We start from the raw sequence: 14658 nt of genomic DNA on the forward strand, positions 1-14658 counted from the left end.
TTGAGTAGTAGAGGAAGATGGGTCCAAAAAGGATCCCTGTGAGTAGGCCAAGGCCAATAGAAAGTGATAGGAATTACGTGTGATTCAATAAGAATATATATTTTTTACATTCATGGCCATGGTTGTCAACTGTACCTCAGGAAGGGAATGTAAATCACAGAGGATAGATATTGTGGTGGCAGCTGCAGAGAAGTACTTGGGTATACGAAATTTTACTGCAGAAGAGTTACAAGGTGTATTGAACATCCTCTCAGGCTGCTGGCCTGGTGTAGCATCAGATAGAGCCAAATTAGTGGAATAATGGAGAGGTTTTAATGGCTGTAGGGTAAATTGGTAGGGATTTTTTTTTCTCGCAAAGTGTAATAAAATCATACTGCAGAATAGTAGGTTGATACAATAGGTGGCGTCTTGCACCCATAACATCTGTTTCTGGACCGGCATAATACAGAAGAAGAAGAATATTATTATTATTATTATTATTATTATTATTATTATCCCATCTTCAACCTAGATTTTAGTGCGGAAGTGGAGGCGCGGGAAAGGAACAAACGTGAAAATGGCTTCTCCGAAAACTGTTCCTAAAGATGCACAGGTAGGAGTAAACCACCTAGTTACAATTTGTGAAATGTCATAGTCTCAATCATTCACAGTAATGATGAGTGTTTAGGTAAATATCTATTGTGGCTTTGTCTGAAGTTTTTAAGTCGATTTTTGCAGGATTTTCAGCTCATTATCTCGCTAGCTAACGTTAGCTAGGTGGCTAACATTAGGTAAGTTAACTAATGTTAGCTAAGTTATGGTAGCTTGCGAGCTAGGTAGCTAGACAGTTATTTATCTTTTAGCTAGATAACGTTAGAACTAGAACATAAGGCTTTCTTTTTCAAACTGCATTTATGTAGGGTGCTGTAAAGAAATATAACTCCATGTCATTCTATTTGGATATATTTACATAATGCATCTACTTGACTATTGTATTGGGAAGAGTAACTAGCTATAGTAGCTAGTTAACGTTAGCCTGTTAGTTATCAGGACAAACTAACGTCAGCAGTTGACTTAATTTTTATTGTTGTAGCTAGCTATCTAGCTAGTGCATTGTATTTACCTTTATATCAACAAGGAAGTCATATTGAAACTAAAGTCTCTTTTACAAATGAGCCCAGCACAATACACAAACAAGCACATAAAACAGGTAAGTATAGATAAATATACACAATGTAACACATTAAGAACACATAAGAATAAAAAGTCAATTAAAACCAACACATACTTAAATATAAAAATCCTGTCAGCTGTCGGAATTGCCCTAGGGACTTCAAAGCTAATGTCTGGATTGACGAGTTGATGACACAGTATACTGCTTTTCTAGCTTCTTATCCTCTAATTCTTCCATTGCAAAGGTTATGATTCAAATCCTCAAAGACATGGGGATAACAGAGTATGAGCCCAGAGTGATTAATCAAATGCTGGAGTTTACCTACAGTAAGTATACATTCAACTCTCCTTTGTTAGTTATGCTCTGTGTGTAATATTGCATATTAGCAGCTAACGTACAAGACAAACGTTAATGTACCAAAACAATAGTGCTGATGGATTAGTGCTTTTTGTGGTCGTTTCGGTGTCAATATTTTTACACACTAAATGTATTATGTGGGTTGAATGCTGTAATGACACAGAATAAAACAATTAATAAAAGTCTCATGATGGTAGTAATTGCCCATTACTGCTTATCACTTATTAACCATCATTTATTCACATTAGTTTACTTTAAAAAAATATTTCAGTTGTGTATTTAATGTGTTTTAGGCCTATTTGATTACTTTATTATTTCATATCTCTATAGAGCTGCTGTCTGACGAAATCACTATTTTAGTAGTTTTTGAAAGTAAGTAAATAAGGCATATTTTTATGACTGCTGGATACCAACTATTATTCTTATATAATGTTTTTTTCAGGTAGAGCTTCACAAGCAAGTGCTCTATCCATCTCGATCGCTCGTTTTTCTGTCTCCTCTCTCCGTCTCAGACAAGTAGGCGCGCAATGGATTATGGTCATTGTAGTTCATTACCACGATTTCTGGGCTAAAATATTTATAATATTGGCCTGTTGGAAATTACAACTGTACTACATCGCACAGATCGGACTTGACCTGATTCATCTCTAGAAAAACTGCACGTTGCGCTCACAATTTTTTTTTAAGAACGAAATGGAATTTAAATAATTGAACAGACGTCGGTCAATACATTTTTAAAACCCCAAAATAACCAAAATGTTGGTTGATCACTGAGCACTACAAGAAAATAAAGTAATTTGATTTTACAGGATATGTGACAACCATTATCGAGGATGGCAAAATCTATGCAACACATGCCAAGAAGAACAATGTGGATGCTGACGACATAAGACTGGCGATCCAGAGTCGCATGGACCAGTCCTTCACCTCCCCACCACCACGAGATGTAAGATTGAGTAGCAGTGCCAAGACCGACATCATTATTTGCCTATTCAGGTGTTCATAAATGATCAAGACTAACTCCTGACTATGTTGACTTTGTGTAGTTCCTGCTGGAGGTAGCTAGGCAGAAGAACCAGACCCCTCTGCCTTTGATTAAGCCATACACTGGGCCCCGCCTGCCCCCAGACCGTTACTGTCTGACTGCTCCTAACTACAGGCTCAAATCCATACAGAGAAAGGTAACCTCATGATCTGCTCTGCACTCGCAATTCATCTTTATTGTGTTCTATTCCATTCTGTTCTATTTTGTGAATCTTTCTGATTGTTCCTCTCCTGTGCAGATGTCCTCATCCGCGGGGAGAATAACAGTGCCTCGTCTCAGTGTAGGAGCTGTATCCAGCAGGTCCAGCACACCTACCTTTGGTGAGGGACCCTTTAGTGCAGGGGTGTCAAACATACGGCCCGCGGGCCGGAACCGGCCCCCAAGGAGGTTCGATCAGGCCCGCAGGATAATTTGAAAGTGGAAAAAATGCATAAAAGACATGGAATTAATATTTTTAATTCGCTGCAATTCATGGATTATCCGCTAAGGGGCGCACTCTTTCCATCAGAGTAGAAGACAAGCTGCATCACTGAGACAGACTGAAAACAGCAGACGGTATCAATGCGCCATCTGCTGCTTGTTACGACGTTGTTAATACCTTAATACCTCATTAGCCAAAATGTCGTTATCCAAACGGAGAAAAGTAGATAAGGAGTGTAGAATTTTCAAAGAAAAATGGACCACGTCCTATTTATTTACAGAGATGCACGGAAAACCTTCGTGCTTGGTGTGTTTGCAACAAGTTTCGGTATTGAAGGAATATAATATTCGACGCCACTACGAGACTCATCACAGCGAAAAATATGACGGCTTGCAAGGACAACTGAGAAGAGATAAGATTAACGAATTGCTGGCGGGTCTGAGGAAACAGCAGTCAACTTTCATCCAGAGCCGAGAAGTCAGTGAAGCAGCGGTAAAAGCCAGCTACCTAATTGCTAGCGAAATAGCATTAGCATCGAAGCCGTATTCCGACGGTGACTTTGTTAAACGATGCATGATGAAGGCGGCTGAACTTGTATGTGCCGAGAAGCGACAAGCTTTTGCCAATATTAGCCTGACGAGGAATACTATAGCAGAGAGGATTTCGGAACTATCGGCAGATTTAGACAGTCAATTGAAACAGAGAGTCAAGTCATTTATTGCATTTTCCGTGGCAATTGACGAGAGCACTGACATCACAGACGTGGCCCAACTGGCCATATTTATTCGAGGAGTTGATGAGACATTGACTGTTACTGAAGAGTTTCTTGAGTTGGTGCCAATGATGGACACCACAACAGCCGTGGACATTTTCGGCTCTGTCGTTGCTGCATTGGACAGAGTTGGAGTGGACTGGTCCCGCGCTGTCAGCCTGGCTACAGACGGCGCGCCATCCATGGTCGGAAAGAAAGCAGGTGTCGCGACAAAGTTCAAAGACAAAGTTCAAGCCCTTAATGGAGGAGATCGTTTCTGGACATTTCACTGTATTTTGCACCAGGAGGCATTGTGTTGCAAGTCGCTGAAAATGGACCACGTCATGGAGGTGGTTGTTCGCACTGTAAATTTCATCCGGTCCAGAGGTCTGAACCATCGTCAGTTTGACAAACTTCTCAGCGACAGCAACATTACCCACAGCCTGCCATACCACACTGAAGTGAGATGGTTAAGCCGAGGCGCTGTGCTGAGGCATTTCTTTGATCTACGAGAGGAAATCGGACAGTTCATGGAGAAAAAAGGAAAACCGGTGTTGGAATTACAATCTCAGGAATGGCTACGGGACCTTGCATTCTTGGTTGATATTACTGAACACTTGAACAATCTGAACAAAATGTTGCAAGGCCGCAAAAAAGTTGTCACACAGTTTTCTGACAACATACATGCATTTAAGTTGAAGCTGACTTTGTGGGAGATGCAACTGGCAAATGGCAACCCTGCTCATTTCCCCTGTCTGAGAGATGTGTGTGTGACCAGACCTGATGCGGACATGAAACGGTACAAAGACAAAATTGCAGGACTACTGCGGGAGTTTGAGAAACGTTTTCAGGTATTTGGTGAACTGGAGACAGAATTTTCAGTTTTTCGCTCACCTTTCACAGTTAAAGCTTCTGATCTGCCGGTCGAAATTCAGCTAGAGATAATTGATTTGCAGTGTGATGCAGATTTGAAGGGCAAATTTGCCTCTGTAGGTCTGGACAGATTTTATCAGTATCTACTACCAGGGTACCCCAAATTAACAGCCCTGGCTGCTAAAATTTTGTGCATGTTTGGGACAACCTACCTTTGTGAACAAATTTTCTCAGTGATGAATATCAATAAAACAAAAATGCGTTCAAGGCTCACAAACAAGCACTTAAATGACATTCTGAAAGTGACAGCTAGTCAGGACATGACACCTGGTGTTGATGCACTTGTACAGGCCAAAAGATGCCAAGTTTCAGGAACAAATACAAGTCCAGACTAGACTAACACCTTTAAAATGCTGCCTTAGATACTGTTTGCATTGAAAGAATACAGCTCTGTGAAGATGAATCCTTACTGTGGTGATTTAAAAAAATGTGCACTTTAATGTTAGTCAGCAGCTTCAAAACAAAAGTTGTGTGATGGAATTCTACTGTTCATACAACTCCATAAATTTTCAGTATGTATTGTATGTGTATGTATGTTTCATGTATGAAGTTTACAGATTTACAGGACAGGCGAACACTTTCTTCATTACACATTTAAAATCACTCTCCTTAGTTTGTAAGGTGTACGCAGGGATTACATTTAGATTTTATATGCGTATGTGTAAGTGGTTTAAAAATTCCTTTCTTTAAAAGTCTCATTTAATCTTAAAGTGCATTACTATATTTTTCAGTACCAATTAAAGTTTTGTGCCTTTGTACAATCAGTGGGATCAGTTGCAATGCATATTTGTGAATGATAAAAGTAAATTGCACATTTGTCTAAGGAAATATGAGGTGTTTCATTAAATGTTTTGTAAAAGGATAGTTCATTAAATTTCAATATTTTCCTAATGTTCTTGTGCTTCTTTACACCAAAACAAAGGAAAGACATGATATTTTGGTTATTTATAGCAGAGTATGGTATAATTTTAATGGTCCGGCCCACTTGACATCTCCCTAGGCCGTATGTGGCCCACGATGCGAAATGAGTTTGACACCTCTGCTTTAGTGCATGAACTTTTCAGTAATATCTCTTCATTGTGTTACATATTTTTCTAACACATTGTCCCAAGCACGTACATTTGACATTGGGATTTGGGTTGGCCTTTTGGTGTGCAGCCCTGTTGCTACCATATCTGATGTATTTTCTGTTTCATTACAAAAACATTGACTCCTTTCTTCTTGCATGTTTCCAGGCACTCCCTCAGTTCAGTCAGTCACTACCAAAGTGGGGACGCCAATGTCTCTGTCGGGGCAACGCTTCACCGTTCAGATCCCATCCTCACAGACTGCAGCCTCCAAGTCCTGTAAGAGACTATTCTTCATTTCACACTGCTAACTTGTTTCAGACAGCTGGTGAATGAGTCTACTGTAGTCCTATTAAGTTTATACTATGTACACTGAACAAAAATATCAGTGCAACAATTTATGATTTTACTGAGTTAGTTTATATAAGGAAATCGGTTAATTGAAATAAAATCATTAGACCCAAATCTATGGATTTCACAATACTGAGAATACAGATAACTTAAGTAGGGGCGTGGATCAGAAAACCAGTCAGTATCTGGTGTGACCACCATTTGCCTCATGCAGTGTGACACATCTCCTTCGCATAGAGTTGATTAGGCTGATTGTGGCCTGTGGAATTTTGGCCCACTTCTCTTTAATGGCTATGCGAAGTTTGTGGATATTGGCGCGAACTGGAACATGCTGTCGATCCAGAGCATCCCAAACATGCTCAATGGATACATGTCTGGTGAGTATACAGGCCATGGAAGAACTGTGATATTTTCAGCTTCCAGGAATTGTGTACAGGTCATGCTGAAACATGAGGTGATGGCGTCGGATGAATGGCACGACAATGGGCCTCAGGATCTCGTCACAGTATGTCTGGGCATTCAAATTTCCATTGATAAAATGCAACGGTGTTCATTGTCCGTAGCTTATGCCTGGCCACACCATAACCCCACTGGCACCCTGTTCACAACGTTGACATCAGCAAACCGCTCGCTCACATGGCGTCATACACTCTGTCTGCCATCTGCCCGGTACATGTGAAACCGGGATTCATCCATGAAGAGTACACTTTTCCAGCGTACCAGTGGCCATTGAAGGTGAGCATTTGCCCACTGAAGTCGGTTATGATGCCAAAGTGCAGTCAGGTCAAGACCCTAGTGAGGACACAGATCACGCAAGTGAGCTTCCCTGAGACGGTTTCTGACAGTTTGTGCTGACATTTTTCAGTTGTGCAAACCCACAATTTCATCAACTGTCCGGGTGGCTGGTCTCAGACGATCCCGCAGGTGAAGAAGCCGGATGTGGAGGTCCTGGGCTGGCTTGGTTACGTGTGGTCTGCGGTTGTGACATTGGTTGGACGTACTGCCAAAATCTCTAAAATTATGTTGGAGGTGGCTTATGGTAGAGAAATGAACATTAAATTCTCTGGCAACAGCTCTGGTGGATATTCCTGCAGTCAGCATGCCAATTGCACGCTCCCTCAACTTGAGACATCTGTGGCATTGTTGTGACACCGCTGCACATTTTAGTGGCCTTTTATTGTCCCCAGCACAAGGTGCACCTGTGTAATGATCATGCTGTTTAATCGGCTTCTTGATATGCCACACCTGTCAAGTGGATTATCTTGGCAAAGGAGAAATGCTCACTAACAGGGATTTTAACAAATTTGTGCACCAAATGTGCGTATGGGAAATTTCTGGGATCTATTATTTGAGCTCATTAAACATGGGACTAACACTTTTTAAATGTTGCATTTTACATGTTTGTTCAGTGTATTTACAGTGCCTAAAGAAAGTATCCACACCCCTAAGACTTTTTCCACATGTTGTTACAGCCTGAAATTAGAGATAGTGTCACTGGCCCACACACAATACACCATAATGTCCAAATGGAATTATGTGTTTAGACATTTTTACAAATTGATTAAAAATGAAAAGCTGAAATGTCAATAAGTATTCAACCCCATTGTTATGGCAAGCCTGAAGTTCAGGAGTGCAAATTTGCTTAAGTTGCATGGACTGATTTTTGAATGACTACCTCATCGCTTTACCCCACACATACAATTATCTGTAAGGTCCTTCAGTCGAACAGTGAATTTCAAACACCGATTCAACCACAAAGACCAGGGAGATTTTCCGATGCCTTCCAAAGAAGGGCATCTATTGGTCGATTGGTTAACAATTTTAAAAAGCAGACATTGAATATCCCTTTTGACCAAAGTTATTAATTACACTTTGGATGGTGTATCAATACACCCAGTCACTACAAAGATACAGTTGTCCTTCCTAACTCTGTTGCCGAAGAGGAAGGAAACCGTTCAGGGATTTCACTGTGAGGCCAATGGTGACTTTAAAACAGTTAGAGGGTTTAATGGCTGTGATAGGAGAACTGATGATGGATCGACATTGTAGTTACTCCACAATACTAACGTAAATGACAGAGTGAAAATAAGGAAGCCTGTACAGAATAAAAATATTACACAACTTGCATCCTGTTTGCAATAAGGCACTAAAGTAAAACTGCAAAAAAAGTGGCAAAGATTTGTCTTTTGCAAAGACTAGGTCGTTTTTTTGTATAAAAAGAAACTGAGAACCTGGTTGTCTGCTTTCCAACAGACACTGGGAGACATTCACCTTTCAGCAGGACAGTAACCTAAAACACAAGGCCAAATCTACACTGGAGTTGCTTACCAAGATGACATTGAATGTTCATGAGTTGCCCAGTTAGTTTTGATTGAAATTGGCTTGAAAATCTCTGGCAAGACTGGCTGACCAACATCCGACTTCACAGAGATTAATAAAAAAATATGATTTGCAAATATTGTACAATCCAGGTGTGCAAAGTTCAAACTTTATTTTTCACATGTGTTGAATACAACAAGTGTAGCCTTACCATGAAATGCTTACTTAGAAGTCCTATATTTACCAAATAAATTATAAAAAGTAACACAGCAATAACGAGGCTATATACAGGGGTACCGGTACCGAGTCAGTGTGTGGGGGTACAGGTTAGTTGAGGTAATTTGTACATGTAGGTAGGCGTGAAGTGACTATGCATAGATGGTAAACAGCGAGTAGTAGCAGTGTACAAAACAAATGGGGGGGTCAATGTAATAGTCCGGTGGCCATTGAATTAATTGTTCAGCAGTCTTATGGCTTGGGGGTAGAAGCTGTTGAGGAGCCTTTTGGTCTTAGATTTGGTGCTCTGAAACCGCTTGCCGTGCGTTAGCAGAGAGAAGAGTCTATGACTGGATGGGCGTTCCTCTGACACCGCCTATTTACATAAGTCCTGGATTGCAGGAAGCTTAGCCCCAATGATGTACTGGGCTGTACGCACTACCCTTTGTAGCTCCTTACGGTCAGATGTTGAACAGTTGCCATACCAGGCGGTGATGCAACCGGTCAGGATGCTCTTGATGGTGCAGCTGTAGAACCTTTTGAGGAGATGGGGACCCATGCAAAAAAAAAATCTGTCTCCTGAGGAGGAATGGGTTTTGTTGTGCCCTCTTCACGACTGTCTTGGTGTGTTTGGACCATGTTAGATCGTTGGTGATGTGGACAACAGGGAACTTGAAACTCTCGAACCTCTCCACTACATCCCTGTTGATGTTAATGGGGGCCTGTTTGGCCCACCTTTTCCTGTAGTCCACGATCAGCTCCTTTGTCTTGCTCACATTGAGGGAGAAGTTGTTGTTCTCTGACTTCCTCCCTATAGGCCATCTCATTGTTGTTGGTGATCAGGCCTACCACTGTCGTCAGCTAACTTAATGATGGTGTTAGAGTCGTGTTTGACCACGCAGTCGTGGGTAAACAGGGAGTACAGGAGGGGACAAAGTACACACCCCTGAGGGGCCCCAGTGTTGAGGATCAGGGTGGCAGATGTGTTGTTGCCTTGCCTTACCACCTGGGGGTGGCCCGTGTTTAGTCCCAGGGTCCTTAGCTTAGTGATGAGCTTCGTGGGCACTATAGTGTTGAACGCTTAGCTGTAGTCACTGAACAGCATTCTCACATAGGTGTTCCTTTTGTCCAGGTGGGAAAAGGCAGTTTGGAGTGTGATTGAGATTGCATCATCTGTGGATGTGTTGGGGCGGTATGCGAATTGGAGTGGGTCTAGGGTATCCGGGATGATGCTGTTGTGAGCCATGACCAGCCTTTCAAAGCACTTCATGGTTACCGACGTGAGTGCCAGGTGGCAGTAATAATTTAGGCAGGTTTCCTTCGCTTCCTTGGGCACAGGGACTATTGTGGTCATCTTGAAACATGTAGGTATTACAGACTTAGTCAGGGAGAGGTTGAAAATGTCAGTGAAGACACTTGCCAGTTGGTCTGCACATGCTTTGAGTATACGTCCTGGTAATCCATCTGGCCCCGCGGCTTTGTGAATGTTGACCTGTTTAAAGGTCTTTCTCACATCGGCTACTGAGAACGTTGTCACACAGTTATCCAGAACAGATGGTGCTCTCGTGCATGCTTCATTGTTGCTTGCCTCGAGCATAAAAGGCATTTAGCTCGTCTGGTAGGCTCGTGTCAGGGTTTTATTTTGTAGTCCGTAATAATTTTCAAGCCCTGCCACATCCGACGAGCGTCAAAGCCGGTGTAGTAGGATTCAATCTTAATCCTGTAGTTCTAGAACGACTCAAAGCTGTAATCGCTACTAAATGGGATTCTAACATCTATTGACTCAGGGGTGTGAATACTTATGTAAATTAGATATTTCTGTATTTCATTTTCATTACATTTGCTAAAATTTCAAAACATGTTTTGAATTTTTCATGATGGGGTATAGTGTGTAGATGGGTTACTAATCATCTATTTAATCCATTTTGAATTTGGGCTGTAACTAGGGTTGCACATTTTGGGGAATATTCAGAGGTGGAAACTTTCCATGGGAATTAATATTAATACCATTTAAATGTAGATGGTTTTTTCCATTGGATATATTTACCATATCATATGGAGACAGAAACATAGACCTTTTACATTATCATAAGTAAACATAATTACAAATGATTAAATCCTTCCAATAGAAAAAACAACAACAATTTAGTTAAAAATGTCACTTTAATTAAATGAGTTGACTCTTCACATGGGATGATTTCACTGAACAACAAAAGAAAGGGAATATTGAATGATCCATCGCATCTCCCAAAAATGTTTTCAACATACATCTGTAAAATGATAGTCTAGAAACTAAAGCTTTGGTTGTCTTCCCCTCAGGCTTCCATGTCTTCTCCCTGGATGACCTCAATGTCCAACTCTTGAACATCAGACTCTGAGGCCTCATCTTCACTGTCACCTTCCAACCTTGTTGAGGATGGCTCGTTGTCAGGCTCAAAAAGCCTAAAATTTGCCCGGATGGCCACCAATTTTTCAACCTTGGTCATCCTGTTGCGTGCTTTGGTGTGTGTGTTCCCAAACAAGGACCAGTTGCGCTCTGAGGCAGCTGATGTTGGTGAGATTTGGAGGATGATGGAGGCAACAGGGAAATAGCCTCAGATCCACAAAGTCTCTTCCACCAGGTGGCTGATGAGATATGTTGCCACGACTGCCATATTGCATTTCCATTCCAAAGCCCTTGCTTGGAAGTGTACTTCGCAGACTGCCAAGAACCTTGCCCTGATCCAAGCCAAGGTGGCGAGACACGGTAGAGATGATACCACAGGCCTCGTTGATCTCTGCACCAGACAGGATGCTCTTGCCAGCATACTTGGGGGTCCAACATGTACGTTGCGGCGTGTATGGGCTTCAGGCAGAAGTCTTCACGCTTTTTGATGCATTTCAGAACTGTAGTTTCCTCTGCTTGGAGCAACAGTGAAGTGGGCAGGGCAGTATGGATTTCTTCTCTTACATCTGCAAGCAGAGTCTGAACATCAGACAGGATGGCATTGTCTCCCTCAATCCGTGCAATGGCTACTGCTATAGGTTTCAGGAGTTTCAGGCTGGTTACCACTCTCTCCCAAAATACATAATCCAGGAGGATCCTCTTGATGTGGCTGTCCATATCGGCAGACTGCGATATGGACATTTCTTGGAGAGACTCCTTCCCCTCCAGGAGACTGTCAAACATGACAACACCAACCCCACGGGTGTTGCTGGGCAGCTACAGTGTGGCGCTTTTATTCTTCTTACTTTGCTTGGTGAGGTAGATTGCTGCTATAACTTGATGACCCTTCACATACCTAACCATTTCCTTGGCTCTCTTGTAGAGTGTATCTATTGTTTTCAGTGCCATGATGTCCTTGAGGAGCAGATTCAATGCATGAGCAGCACAGCCAATGGGTGTGATGTGAGGGTAGGACTCCTCCACTTTAGACCAAGCAGCCTTCATGTTCGCAGCATTGTCTGTCACCAGTGCAAATACCTTCTGTGGTCCAAGATCATTGATGACTGCCTTCAGCTCCTCTGCAATGTAGAGACCGGTGTGTCTGTTGTCCCTTGTGTCTGTGCTCTTGTAGAATACTGGTTGAGGGGTGGAGATTATGTAGTTAATTATTCCTTGCCCACGACCATTCGACCACCCATCAGAGATGATTGCAATACAGTCGGTTTTCTCTATGATTTGTTGGACCTTCCCTTGAACTCTGCATCCAGCAAATGAGTAGATAAAGCATGTCTGGTTGGGGGGGTGTATGCTGGGGGAAGAACGTTCAGAAATCTCTTCCAATACACATTGCCTGTGAGCATCAGAGGTGAACCAGTTGCAGACACAGCTTGAGCAAGACATTCATCAGCATTTCTCTGACTACGTTCCTCCATTGAGTCAAAAACTTCTGATTCCAGGAGGACCATGAGCTGTTGTTATCGATACGGTGTCTGATTTATAATTTTCACCTCGAATAGAAGTAGAGTAACTTTTGTCAGATGTTGCTTGTTGTGGGCGCTGAGGGAACTTTATGCACTTGGCCAGATGATTCTGCATCTTTGTTTCATTCTTTACATATGATTTGGCACAGTATTTGCAAATGTACAAGCTTTTCCTTCTACATTAGCTGCAGTGAAATGTCTCCACAAATCAGATAGTGCCCATGGCATTTTCCTGTAAAGATTAGAAGAAAATGAGTAAAAATCCCCAAATACAATTCCATGTACAAGTAAATAGTTAAGCAGTTAAACAACTCCTTTTGTAAGATAAATGTTTTAAAATGAAACATGTATTGAAACAGGTGAATTAACACTCCTCACTTAGCAGGCTCAAGCAAGCTAAAACCCACATGTTAGCAAAAACTAACTAGCAGAAATTGTTAACAAGTTAGAAATGATTTAAACACACTTTGCTGTAGGGTACTAATTTACTAGTTAACAAATAATGTATGTCATATAAAATATATTCATCCCACCCAGTATTGTAATCAACTTACCAGAAAGCATGTAGTCCTTGACTCAGACAGTGTAGTAGTGTGGGCTCGATAGCATCTCATTAGTGTGCAAGATCTTCAGAATCAGCTGTACATGTGATGGAAGAATGCACTGTGCATGCGAGGGTTGCAATTCCATTGAATTGGGGATAGTTTAACCAAAATATGCCACAAGACCTAGAATTTCCATGTGAATCCCACAAAAAAGGTTCACTGTTATAAGCTAACTTTTTAGGATGAATTGAAGCAAAATTCCCCAAATTCCCGGGCTTAACTTCACATGGAAAATTCCCGTAAAGTTTCCGACCCTTGGAATACTTCAATGGGTATGAATACTTTCTGAATGCACTGTACATCATTAGAGTAATTCAGGTCTCTGAAGCTTCAATTAAGTCGTTTGTGGGGATTGTCTTAGCATTTATTCAGTGAATAAAATGTGAATTCAAAATGTTAATAATAAATCATGATTTTTGTCTTGTTTTCCGACAGCCACACCATCCACCCCAACGGTTCAAAACGTCCTAATCAATCCCTCCCTGATCGGCTCTAAGAACATCCTCATCACCACCAACATGGTGTCACAGAACTTGGCCAGTGAATCGCTGAAAAGGAAGCACGAAGACGATGACTATGATGCATTATGACCTCATGGATAAGTAGATAAAGCAGGGAGGAGTCGGCTAGATGAAAGCAAGCGTGTGCTGTAAATATTGTATTAGGTAGTTTTGAGGTTAGCCAGCCAGTTTACAATTCTCCCATCACATTGTGTAAAATGAGTAACTGTTATACCTGTTTGCCACAAATTTTTGTACATACAAATAAAAAAGATATTTGTGACGAGAAGAAATGTGTCATTTAGCAGACACTCTTATAAAGAGCGGCTTATAGGAGCAATTGGGGTTAAGTGCCTTGCTGAAAAGGGCACATTGACAGATTTGTTTCACTTAGTCTGCTCAGGGATTTAAACCAGCAACCTTTCAGTTATTGACCCAACACTCTTAACTGCTAGGCTATCTGCCACCTCCAATAGCAAGTCTAGTCCATTATAACTTATAATGGGACTTAAAATGAAGAAAGCAAGAAGCGAGTGAATACAACAGGAGTTTTCCAGTTGTTTGGGCATAGTTTAGATGTATTCCAGTTAGTAGCCAATAGAGGGAGACTTCAGTCTATTGGCTCCCTAATCTGATTATCATTTTATTGGGAATATACACTTGAATATCAAAGCAGTAGGCTTGTGCTCTTTTTTTTTTTATAGTCCTGAGATGAACAGTAAGAAACTGGACTGTCCTGTCAAACCTTACCCAGCTACTAGGATACAGCAATCATATTGCACATGAATAACTTGGAGTTCCAAACTGTCCAGTAAATTGTGCAGCGTTCTAAATGTTTTACACGACATGTTCTTTTACGATCAATGGTTTATCAAAACCTCTGATCCCAACGTTCATTTTACCCCATGACTACGGTCGCGTTCCCCTGTTCAGACGTTGCATGCATCAACCATTGGTTGCTTGGCACGTCGACTGTCAGCGACTGACAGATTGCTATAACATATGTGGTTAGCTGATACATAAAATACCTATCC

General features: G+C 41.5%; 1 protein-coding gene across 3 annotated transcripts; it reads left to right on the top strand.

Moving 5' to 3' along the window:
* The first annotated feature begins 359 nt into the window (after positions 1 to 359).
* LOC139533461 (transcription initiation factor TFIID subunit 9-like) lies at positions 360 to 13917 on the top strand. 3 transcript variants are annotated; one of them, XM_071331498.1, is made up of 7 exons: positions 360 to 592; positions 1398 to 1479; positions 2320 to 2456; positions 2557 to 2691; positions 2794 to 2875; positions 5896 to 6006; positions 13560 to 13917. In XM_071331498.1, the coding sequence occupies exons 1-7, from the start codon at positions 557 to 559 to the stop codon at positions 13712 to 13714; spliced, it is 738 nt and encodes a 245-aa protein (XP_071187599.1). In that variant the 5' UTR covers positions 360 to 556; the 3' UTR covers positions 13715 to 13917. The 3 variants fall into 3 exon arrangements, with proteins under 3 accessions (XP_071187599.1, XP_071187615.1, XP_071187607.1); XM_071331514.1 differs by lacking the exon at positions 13560 to 13917 and adding an exon at positions 10933 to 11092 and having other exon boundaries at positions 453 to 592; XM_071331506.1 differs by lacking the exon at positions 360 to 592 and adding an exon at positions 608 to 770.
* Positions 13918 to 14658: the final 741 nt, after the last annotated feature.

Source organism: Salvelinus alpinus, chromosome 1 (assembly GCF_045679555.1).
Source record: "Salvelinus alpinus chromosome 1, SLU_Salpinus.1, whole genome shotgun sequence".
Lineage (NCBI taxonomy): Eukaryota > Metazoa > Chordata > Actinopteri > Salmoniformes > Salmonidae > Salvelinus > Salvelinus alpinus.